Source organism: Thermobia domestica, chromosome 5 (genome assembly GCF_964235325.1).
Source record: "Thermobia domestica chromosome 5, izTheDome1.hap1.1, whole genome shotgun sequence".
NCBI lineage: Eukaryota > Metazoa > Arthropoda > Insecta > Zygentoma > Lepismatidae > Thermobia > Thermobia domestica.
Window position 1 is genome coordinate 82,885,046 of NC_137458.1, and position 12,631 is coordinate 82,897,676.

General features: G+C 34.0%; 1 protein-coding gene across 1 annotated transcript in view; it reads right to left on the reverse strand.

Annotated features, from left to right (window-relative positions):
• Positions 1-2,849: 2,849 nt before the first annotated feature.
• LOC145685154 (pickpocket protein 11-like) overlaps positions 2,850-12,631 on the reverse strand; it is a 73,935-nt gene continuing 64,153 nt past the window's right edge. The window contains exon 6 of the mRNA XM_081757507.1: positions 2,850-2,980. Coding sequence (XP_081613633.1) covers positions 2,850-2,980 — 131 coding nt within the window. The remainder of the gene's footprint in view (positions 2,981-12,631) is intronic.

Consider the following 12,631-nt stretch of genomic DNA (forward strand, 5'->3'; position numbering starts at 1 on the left):
ATCACGTTCCAAAACATGTTGTTGCAGTTTTGAAACACCCTGTATATATATATATATGTAAATAGATGGAATATATATAAGCTCTGTCCAGAAATTTTGGCGAATGAAGTCATACTGCTCACGGTCGTAAGAATGCATCACCGCCGCATCCCCCAATGGACAGACCACGACATGTGTTAACAGCACATTCTAGAGTGAAAGGATAATGCGCACGGTCGAAACCAAAAATGTATTCCAAACATATAAGCTGCTCTGTTTCAAACTTGGAAAATCACGAAAGAAACTCTTAAAATGCAGACAAATTTTACGTAGAAAGTGCTCTCACATTGAAGTGCGTTTATGAGTAGTTTACATTGTAATGAAACGTATATACAATGCCTCCTAAACCCGTCCAAAACAATTGCTTCAACAGCGTTTGTACTTACAATTATTACAAATCTACACTGAACACAAACTCCATCAAATTATGTACAAATTATCACACTTTTTTGTTATGCACTCAATTCCATATTTTGCACTGGAAACATAGACAAGTGCATTCATAATGTTTATAAATAGTACCAAGTGTCGTTTAAAATAGTCTTATCGTAGAACGCCTTGAAATACTTACAAGAAGTAAATTCTGGTTCGGTTTAACCTATCTAGTCAATATTTCCGGTAGTGGATATATCGTCTATTTCTTAATAAAAAGATCCTCAAACTGATAAATATAAAGTCAAAAAGCAACTTTAAATATGTTAAGAGGTGTTGTTTATTCCGAATAACCACACTGATATATGCCTAATGCAAATGTTGGTAACTCATGTAGCATGTACAAATAAGGAACAAACGCTGCACAGTAAATATTCGCTTGAAAGGATCATTATTGATTGTTTCATGATGGAGCCGTTTTAGAAATTAAACGCATCTCTACCTCAATATTTTGATTATATCACCTAGATGTATCATAGAACTTTATTGCGTTACCATTACTATGACATAAAATATATATTTAGAACATATCGCTATACTCCAGAGAGATAGAGTTAATGTATACTTATTTTCCGAAATATGATAAGGAGTTTTGCTTAGATATATGTATTAGTTGTACAGCGAAATACATTAAACACACATGTATAACAGAACCATTAAATAAATAGTTAGAATATACCAACACCATCACTATAACACAATTTTGAGATAGATAGGCAAGTTTGTGATTTACTCTGAATGTCAATAATAATTTCACTTTGTTAGAAAACGTGTATTCAAAGTAAACCATTATATGTGTTAGTGTTAGGATCTGAAGGATTAGATCTAATGCCACATTGGACATTAACATTAAACATTCATAGGTTCCAATTTTGTGTAAGTTGCATTGAATTTCTATTATGCTTTAAGACCATTAATCAAAAACCTTTAATCAATAAATTTGCTTATAATACTAGTTATATATAAGTGTTGTCTTCTGCCAGAAGAATTTTCTCTTCTTAAATTCCTGTCAATCCTATCTGAGACGATTTTTTAGATAAAATCTACTCTTTGTTTGTGATAGTATGCATTAGGAGCTCTTAAGACAGCATAATGGAGGAATATTTATACTATTAGAATGCGTGCATTCCTTTTTCCTTTCTTTAACTGTTACGTACAATAAAATTCACTACTACTTCGCTTTATCTTATAATAACTTAATTTATGTTTACTTTGATAAATCAACTACATGTCTTGGTATTTGTTTCTATCCGCTTGCAACATGAAATAGAAGACATAGACAAAGATAAACACTCAAAGAGCACCTAAATCCCTTGATGTAAGTAACATGCAATTACATTTTTAAAGCAACATCACCAAAAAAACACGTATGCAAAGAAAATCTTCTAGTTAAATGAAAATTACGAATCTGAGACATTGTAAAGTACATGACTATTATTATCCTCTTACTAGTGGTTAAGAGAACAAGGTAGACATTAATTTTTGTGGGCTAATAATGAACTAACCTATGTGTAGGTATAGTATCAATAATAACTAACAAACTAATTAAATTTGGAATCAAATGTTCTTCTGAATGGCTCGAAATTAAAGAGTTTTAATGGAATGAAATGCAGCAATAGCAACTGGAAGTGTATAAAAGGAACTGATAACATTTATCATACAGCAAAGTTTCGCAGACAAATCTTAGAACCGAAAATTGCTTTCAAATTGTTAATGGCAAGCACTTTGATACTTAAGGAATCCCTGTAAGTCAACGTGTAAAGTAAATATTAGATTATTGTTGACTATTATTTCTTGCGTGGACTATGCGTGCTGATGTGTTACCAACAACAAACGTGGTATTTATTGAGAAAGTATTTTCTTGCTATTTCTATTTCGGCACATTTTTCATCGCCCTTTTAAATCTTTAACTCCATTATTGTGCTATTTTGAAACTGCGAAATTAAGAATCACGCAAGGAAGTTTTTATGATTTTTATAAAGACCTTCACTACTCAGCACTGGCTTTGTGTGAAACTAGAAAAATGTAATGTTTACTTAAAACTTCAAAAGACAAACGATATTAAAATAAAGTCTAAAGTAGTAGTGATTATGGAGCAACTGACCTTTGTTATAATTGATTAGCCTATTTTTGATGTGTGTGTACATAGATTATCATACACATTAGTATTTACATTATTATTTATACATCGTAAATCATGAGGAAGAAAATATATTCAAGTCTTTTGACTGAGCACACATTGTACTGGAAACAATGCTGGAATGAGCTAATATTGTAGGTATCTTCTTACATTTCAAAGGTCATTCAGTCATTTCAAGCATACAAAGTTTGTTTGTCTGTAGAAATCATCACGGAATATAATATTACTCCTTTCTTTCCTAAGCTTTCTCAAACTTAAAAAGACATTTAAATATTTTGAAGATTGGTTTCACAACAAGAAAGTATGTTACTTCTGCCACACTCATAAAACTCGCTCCAACGAAGAGACCAAATACACCTCCGATAGAAACTGTAATAAATAAAAACATGTACTTAGAACTAATTTTTTCTTCCGTAGTCCACATTAACCATTCATCGTTAAGTGTATTAACCTAATACTGTATAATCCTTTATATTTGTTAGAGAACTTTCAAGATGGAAAACAGGAAATCTTATATTTTCTGCGTAATGATCCTTTATCTAACAAACGATTTCAATTAGTTCCTTTCCTTGGCTTATACAATGATACTGTATATACATGGCTTACGGTGCATTAACCGAACAGGATTGGAAGCGGTGTATCAAACATAAAGAAACAAAGATAAATTTAATGTTTCTCTTTACATTTTTTTAAAAAATACCCGTAATGTTCAAAGCAAAATATATCTACGTGCACGTCGGGGTGAGGAACGAAAAACATTTTTTTTAATTGTATGTCCACCATACTGAGGCTTCTAGGTACATATGATCAGAAAAATGAACATATTTTTGGAACGTGTTGATTCTTTCCACTCAGTTACACTTAGTATATGTTTGCTGCAGCCCTGGTGCTCACTACATTTAGTCGATATTCAGACGAGCTGTAATGCATTATTTTTGGTAGTATGAAGTTGATTAAATTTTGTTTGATTTGATTAAAAGGTAACACACAGTTCGTGGCAGTGTTAAACCCTATTTGTTCTTTACCTAAATGTTAATAAAGATGAATATTACAAGGGAAAGGGAAATAAGCCGATCTGAAGAATTTAGTAGGAATAAGTGGTTGCTTGTCCTAGATAAAATAACTGGACCCAGCGGTGTATGTAGTGAAACTGAATGAGGAAAAACTGTAATATCAATAATTATACACAAATTTGTAGCCATAAAAATAAAGAAGACATAGAATTATGTAGCTTGATAAAAAAGACTTGATTTATGAGACCAACCATCAGCAGGTCATACCAGAGATGGTCATTTTTCCTAACCCTCCCTCACACTCACCCTACCTTGACGTCCTCACAGTCACTCTCCCTCACACTCACCCTCCATTAACGACCTCAACTTCAACCTCCCTAACACTCACCCTACATTAACGCCCTCATCATCAGCCTCCATTAACGCCCTCACCCTCCCTCACACTTACCGTCCATTAACGTTCTCACCCTCAATGGACGCCTTCACCCTCGCCCTTGCTCACACCCACACTCAAATGACGCACTCACACTTACTGTCAAGCAACTAAATTAATCAGGGCACGACAGACTTAAATGTGCCCAATATAGAACGTGTAAAATAGTACGTACCTGTAATTCCCCTCTAAAGTATGGAATTTTCAAGAAAGCTAAAAAAAGTTACCTTTTATGGTAAATTGGTGTTCCAAGTTTTATCTTCCTAACTTCAGAAATCTGGGAGATAAAGTTCCTTGAAAAAACTACCATTTACTCTTTTAAGATACGCGTTTCTTAAAACCCTTTCTTATCCCTTGTTTTTGTGGCAAAAGGAGTATTTTATGTAAATTGCACATTCCTCCCTATAGAAATACGGTCTGGCTGATAATGAGTCACTCACTTCAACTGTTCTATAATAATAGCATAGTATTGTTATTATTAGTGAAGATTTGAAAATAAAATGCTGCATCTGAAATCCCAGAAACGGCCAGACAAAAAGTACGTATGACAAAGAAGCGGGTATGAGGGAGGGCGGGAAGTATGTAGGAATTACGGAGGGGGAGCGCCAGGTAAAACGATTGGGAAGCACTGGGCCCTAGGATAAATCTGATAAGATTATTTATTTTAAAAGTGATTGGCGGTTAACACGAGAGATCTGTCGTATCTACACGAATAGCGTACGCGCCTTTGGCGCAGGAGACACGGGTTCGATTTCCGACATCACCTCATGTGGTTCGGATCCCATGTTACGCTTAACGGGATGCTAACTCAAATAAAAAGAATGAAAATAATAGGGGAGGAAAAAGCCTCATTGAATTCGATTGATTTATTTTAAAGTGAAGAACAGAGCTATCTGGCTTTGTGTTGTAACACCAGGTGTCAGTCATTTCATCTAAATTAAATATTTCTTTTTTAACGTGTAGTTAACCTTTCATTTTTACCATGTAGCAGGGCCGGCGCGAGGGGAGTCGAACCGTGCCACCGCCCAGGGCGGCAAGTTTAATGGGCGGCAACATTTGAAAAAAGAAGTGACTACTCTCAAAATAGAATACTTCGTAATAGGCCCACATGGAAAAATAAAGTTGTGTTTACCTGAGAATGTAATTGAACTTATTTCACTCACATTCAGGAAAATACTCACTCAGGAAATTCAGAGCATCCTCCCTCAGTTTTAATTATCAAACTACTAGCTACAGGTACACTATGTGATCATAAGTATTCGGACCACCCGCAAAAAATATGTTTTTCTTATTACATGCATTGTGCTGCCCACTACTGCCAGTAGTAGTGAATTTAGACCACTTCCGATTTTAGTGGAAATACAGGAGTACAGGTGGTTTGTCCCGTTAACACCTAAAATCGATTTCTGAAAACTCTTTATCGCTAGCTCTGTTTTATATTCGTATATTGGTTATGAATATGTTTGCTGAAAACAGATATGGTCGACTTCTGCCATTTCTCGTTTAAGTAAGGTTGTTGAAAGAGATGAAGCCTATTATTGGGATGCTGGATCGATTCTCGAAAACCGCTTGTCAATAGCTCTTACCGATTTTGATGTGATACATGTTGACAGACAGACACACAGACGGACACAGCCGTTCTATAAGACTTCCCTTTCATATGCATAGCGTAGTTTGTAAAAGTATGCTATATAGCCAAAAGGTAAATGTGTAAAAGTGTAAAAGTACGTATATAGCCAAAAGCAGGAAATATCTTTTTATTTGATAATTAAAAAAAATTATTGCGGCTTGCAGCTTTGTACTTTTCTTATATATATTTTTCTCTTACTGAGAAGAATAAATTTATGAATACTTATTAGTTTATCTTCTGAACGAATATATGAAAAAAAAATAGTCTAGTATTTTTAATGGGTTACTTTCGTTAAAGTTTTAAATTTTCAGTAGCCAATAACTTGCTGTAGATATTTTTATATAATTGTTATTTCTATGAAGTGAAAATATATAAATATGGAAAAGTAATATAGCTATGAGAAACGTCCTCACGCATGAAGAGCGTATGAAACTGATGGAATATTGATATGACCATTTTTTCGTGAAGGACGATTAATTCTAAGAAAAAAAACTACATTACATTTTCTAACATATTTTCCAGAAATGAAGAATTGCAAGATAATTAATTTTACGAACCTTTACTCTCACCTTCAATTGACGCCCTCACCCTCACCTCCCTCACACTCACCCTCAACTGACACCCTCACCCTCCCTCACATTCACCCTCCATTGATGCCCTCACACTCACCTTCCTTCACACTCACCCTCCATTAACTCCCTCACATCACCCTCCTTCATATTCATCCTCAATTACTTTATTGCCCTCACCCTCCAACGCCCTCAGCCTCAACTACTAAAATGAGGGTGAGGTGAGGGTGAGAGCGGCCCTCATGAGGGCAAAATGAGGGAGGATGACCATCTCTGGGTCATACATTAGTTTACATGCCGAGTTTTACAAATAAGTCCTTAGGCACAATTTTTTTCAGTATCGGTAGGTCACTATTGAGAAGTGTGGTAAGCGTGGCAAACACGTTAATGTTATTTTACCTGCCATCATAATTAAAATATATGAACATATTGATTCCATTCCATAACATATATCTCACTATTCATCTGCATCTGTCACTTATCTTAATGCTCAGCTTAATAAGGGAAGTTTCCACTAACATTTTGCAAAAAATGATTATGAAATAAACATGTAAAATACGAACTTTATCTGAAATACTTCGAGCGAAGCTTAAGCAATATGTTTTGTAAAACCTCAAATTTTTGCACATAATATTTGTGAAAATTTCATACGAATATAAAATCAAGTTCTTAAATGAAACTGCAAAATGTATAACATTTGCCGTAGTTATCACACCTAAGAAGCGTGTCAAGAACTGCCACACTAACAGGAAAGAGGTTAAAAATTACTAAATTTCAAATCTCAAACTCAAATAACATCTTTCAACTACTCATAGAACTTTTGTTTCTGAATTTTGCGTGCACAGGATTAGCTTTAAATTAGGAAACTAAAATAGTTAATACTATTAGTCTTTAATACTTTGGGAATACAATGCTTAATTCTCAGCATATACCAAAATTAAACCCAAAATTTTTGATTTCAGGAATTTATTCCCTCAATATTATGTAAACTTTCCCTGTGGCATTACAAATTTCAAACATGTTTTCTTCAAGATGAGCATAATTAGATGCTTCCTGCTTTAAGGTACGTCTTCGCAGTAAGTGGAAATATCAGTATATATTGAGAGTTCTGTAAAAACAACTTTCAAGTTGGGAAAAAGAAAACTGTTGGCTCCGTCACTAGTTCATAACTATACTTACGATTAAGTTGCTTATTTTACTACTTTTTTTTCTAAAAGAAAACTGAAAAAATTAACTGCTTAATGATATACATATTCTGTACTTCGTCTCTTTAATGTTTTATTGTATATTTAATCACGTCGTTCTGATTGATTATCATATTTGTTTATGTCATTTTATGTTTACAAATCGTCGCATGAGAACCAGAGAAAAGTAACTCCAAAAATGCAGGTTTCGTCTTCTTCATGTTTGGACATAATTTTGAAAGCCCCACTTGGTGTAAATGGAACGGAACGCCATCTGTTCTCGTTGTCGATCTTATTAAAGACACTACTTTCTAAAAAAAAATAATAGTTTTGTCCTCTCGATTGTAAGCGTATAAATGGAGTTACGTTCCTCTGGTTCTCATGCGACGAAATGTACAATTATAAAGCTATTACGAGTAGTATACGCCAGTTAAACTGTACATATAGTTAATGGTTATTTCACATATTTTTCATCGGCGGAGTAATTTTATACAGGGTGTTTACAAGAGTAATGTTAGTAGTGTCAAACCATTATAAGTGTTATAACTTTGAATCCTTCTAATCAGTAACCCACTCTAAGGTTCTTGTGAATGACACATGCATTGCTAACCTAATCTAACTTATCCTGTTCTACTCTACAATAGTAGACGTTGAACCCTAATGTACAAATGTAACCTACCCTACGAGTCTGCTCTACTATACTCTAATCTACACTAACACACGTTGGTAAGATTTTTTATTAAAAATTCGTTTCTATTGCACACCAGATTTCACGTACGTTATCAATCTGCACGCAACTACTATCTGGGCATGTTTCAAAACAACAACAGTCCTGAATTCTCATTGGTGTGGAGTTGCCGACCACTATTTTGTTTGTCAGGCGAGGTACGGGTGCACATCTTCAAATTTTGGTAGCTGGGTAGCAGTAGTTGTTGAGAGATAAGTAATAATATTATCCACTAATTGCAAAACTTTAGTTATGTTATATAAACAAAATGTATGCATATATACATAAGGGGTTCATGGTATTATTTACATAGTATGTAAATTCTAAAATGTAAATAATGCCCGCCATGAATTCTAGGGGCTAGCGAACCACTAATTCGGAGAATGTCTTAGAGAATCATGTAAAAAGGAACAAACTGAACTTTTCTATTTTGAAGAACTATTTTAAACTTGAACGAAAAAATAACTTTGTTTACCTTTTACTTTTAGGTGAAAGTTTAGTTTTTGATAGTTTCAAAAAAAATAAACACTAGCCATAAGTTAAACTAAACAAACTCTTAAAATAAAAAGCAATTAGAAATCTGAATTATTAGCCCTACATTGGTCATTGTTGGTAATATACTTACACTTTTCATTATAAAATGATTTCGAAAACCAGAAATAATTTTTTGATTAAACATACTGGGTGATAGCAAAGATGGCCCGTGGAACAGTTTGAAAAAGATCAGTATAGTTATACAAGTTATGGAAATTTCTGATCAACGTATTATTGTAATAAAACCTGAAGTTTAAGGAGTACTTACAGTTTTGATGTTGTTCGATATACAACAAAAATAGGAAAAAATAACAACAAGAGTATTGTTGGAATCAATTTATCATCTCGAAAATGCCATATCGGCTTCGGAACGGTCTACCGAAACTAGAAGTAGTATAACTGATGTTTCTTGCGGTTTTAATATTAACTTGAAAAGAGTCAAAATTATAAAACATAACGAGAGGCAACTTTTGAGTTTGATTGAGAGTCCTAAGATAGTATACCGTCCTTTCCATTATTCCTTGATTTAAGCGAAAGCTTGTGGAAATTAACCATTCTGGTTTCAAGTTCGGTCGCCATAGAACAAAAACGGTAACACAACTCTTGAAATTGTTTTTCGAAAGCGACTCAGTGTCGCAATGAAAATGTTCCATGTTATCCTGTAACTCTCTACTAAGATAAGAAGTGGTAGAAATTACTATTTAACATGTTCAAATCTCTCACTACCTCCTTATTGCAACAGGGAGTTAGGGGCATAATTCTATATTTAATTCGCAATGTTTGGTAGTTCACTGTAGTTTGAAAATTATGAACCAAATCTCTTCTCTCTGAAATTTTATCTCATCATTCTAAATAATTTTTCACCACATCATGTAGTTTCCTAAGAAAATTGCATTATAAAAAGATGGATTTTAAACGATAAACATTCATAAAGTTACATAATTTTAAGATAAATTTGGCATAAGCGTTATTTTGTACACAAACCCCTTTCACAAATGAGATTCCTTGGGAGAATATAGTTTTGAAAATTGGTTTTAAGATTTTTTATGACAAATACAGTCTTAAGCTTTTAACAGTAGCTAACGATTTATTGTAATTTACTTAATATTACACACATTTAGCAAATAGTCAAAATAAGAACTATACTAATCAGAGTTCAGTAAAATGTGTTTCGTTCTCCTTATAGCAATGCACCTATATGAAATAACAAAGATAAAATGTATTTCCATAGATATACCGTCTCCATACACAAAATTGAAGGTAAAAGAAGTAGTGGTAAATTAAAAATGGAATATGTACCGAGTTCAAGAAAAGAGTACCAGTTCTTGCAATAAAGGCGAAATGACAAAAAGGACATAACTATCAACATATATACATATATATACCAAATACGTAGATGGGCCAAACCGTACGAAGTGGTCGAGAGATGGTTGTTCGACCGTTTCCGAAAATTATAAAACTTCGAGTGTGATGAACTTTGTGTATGAGAAGATCAATAACCGTATTCACGTTCATGTATGTACACATGTTCCTGAATGACGGCCATCTTTGTTCTCGGTGGAGTGTCATTATTTGCATTTACAAGCATTTACCAAAACTACAGTTGCTCAGGACGTAGTATCACAAGAACTACACTCAAAAACGAATGTTTAGAGGAGAGACTGAAGTAAACGGAGAATATACACTCTTGCTTCTAAATAAATACACAGGATTGCAAACCAACACATGAAATCACTAGAAAGAGAACAGAGAAAATTACACGTTTAAAGGGGCTGCATTTTGGAATGGCATAAACTGAGGGGTTCATATGTTATGTGCTGAATACTATTGCATGTAAAGAGTCTGCAAAAATGTTCACATCTATGATACTACTGATATCGTAGATTTATAGGGGTCCGAAAGTTGAAGTTTGTGATTTTGTTGTCAAGTTTGAGACGTAATATTTCGGGAGAGCAAAGTGCTAAAAAATGCTGCTTAGGCCATGATGTAATTCTGTATGTGAATAAACTATTGCAAAAAAATTATGACTGATATCACATGGAGAAAAGTGAGGACATGGTAAGAACGCGAAAAAAGTACACGCGTCACGTTGGTCGTAGCCCGGAAAAGATTTAAATATTCTATATGTTTCATGGTAGAGCTCAAAAAACTACGGATAGTTCAGCAATCAGGTCCAATTTTGCTTGTGTTTAGCTATGCAAAAGCTAACGAGTGGCGTTTGTTCCATTTTTGTAGCTCCATGATCATTGCCACGTCTACAGACTGGTTAATATATCTTGACAATCCGTTATAACGGTCAAACCAAAAGAGAGAGAAAAGTGAAAGCTAATATAAAGAAGTGGAACATGTTTTTTATGTAATAATCAGAAAGACTCAACAAACAGTGTTACCAACCTAATATAAAGTTATATTTTTTTTTTCAAATGGCACTACTACTATTTTTTTCAAATGGATTATTACATATTTCAAATTAAGGTGCCAAACGTAAACTTAAAATATATCTTCTATTATTCACTGTTAGAAATTAAGGATGCTATAGTACCACAAACATACAAAGTTCGAATGCCTCTATCCAAATGCAACGTAATGGAGACGCACAGCATAATGCAAATCGTTAGTACGATGTGTTTCAAATTAACAGGAACGAAGTTGCCAGGGCTTGAAAACTTTAATTTTTTGAAAGCATTTATTTAAAAAATGCTGTGATAATTATCATATCTAGTTATTTGTGTGGTTTGTAATGGATGTGTAAATTATGTTGCCTTTTACAGCACTTCGATATCTCAAACCGTTCCTGAGATATGATAAAGATTGTTGAAGTTTGCAACACTGCTTAAATCGTGTAATTATAAGAACTTGTTGTAATTTCAGCTACTAAAAGCTATTGATGTAATGCTATTGAAGAGAAGGGAAAAAACAATCATTTATTTTTTCCTCAAATACACATTTTCAGCAAGATAAGAGAGATGCAACCTTATGAACACATTAACTTCCGTAACTAGGATTGGGTTTCAATGATAATTTGCTTATACATTAAGTGATCTTTAACTTAACCTTTAACTGCGCTGGTAAAAAAAGTCACGTTTACCTCCTTGTGGGGTACCTAAAATCGCCTAGTGAAAATTACGTTTATTAATATAACAGCATTTTCATTGTACATAATATATACAGAAAATATTACACACAAACGGGCAAACATAATATTAATGATCCTTGCAGATACTTTTGTGGCACTTGTTACATAACACTTTTGTTTTTCTGTCCAGTGAACGCGGACAAAATGCGCATCTCCTTATCTATTTAGTTGCATTTCTTTCTGCTGCTGTCTCTTCGGATTTCTTACGTTTCTCCCCGCTCATCCGTCTTACGAGTTCTTGTAATTCCCTAGGTAAATATCTTGTTTCTCATCTGGAAATTTGAGGTTTCACTAGGGCCATACCTAGCTCCTTCAAGAAGGTTCTTCTTTCAGGCGGAGATAACTCAATTCCGAAAAAAGTTTCATTTGTTTTAGAAACTACTTGACAGTTTACTGCGGCTATGTTCAGAATAGCATGAAATATACCCAATGGCCATCTTCTGGTTTGACGGGACGTTGAATAGTGTGCGCATAATTCATCCAAGGTGCCCACACCTCCTTTTGTTCTATTATAATCAAGTATCATATCCGGAGTCCCCGTTTCTGCATCAATTGCTTGATCAAAATGCATACTTGAAAGCAGAACAACAGCTTTCCCATTCTTAGGAATATAAGAGCAAAGCGTATAATCTTTCGAGTGTCCAAAGATTGTTGTCCCAACTGGTCGCTTCCTGTTTGATTTGAACCCCTGCGGAATCTGGCGTTTATTTTGTTCCATTGTTCCTAAGATCGTTAGCTTTTTCTCCCTCAATTTATCTGGTAGCTCAATCGAAGTGAATTAGTTGTCCACAGTT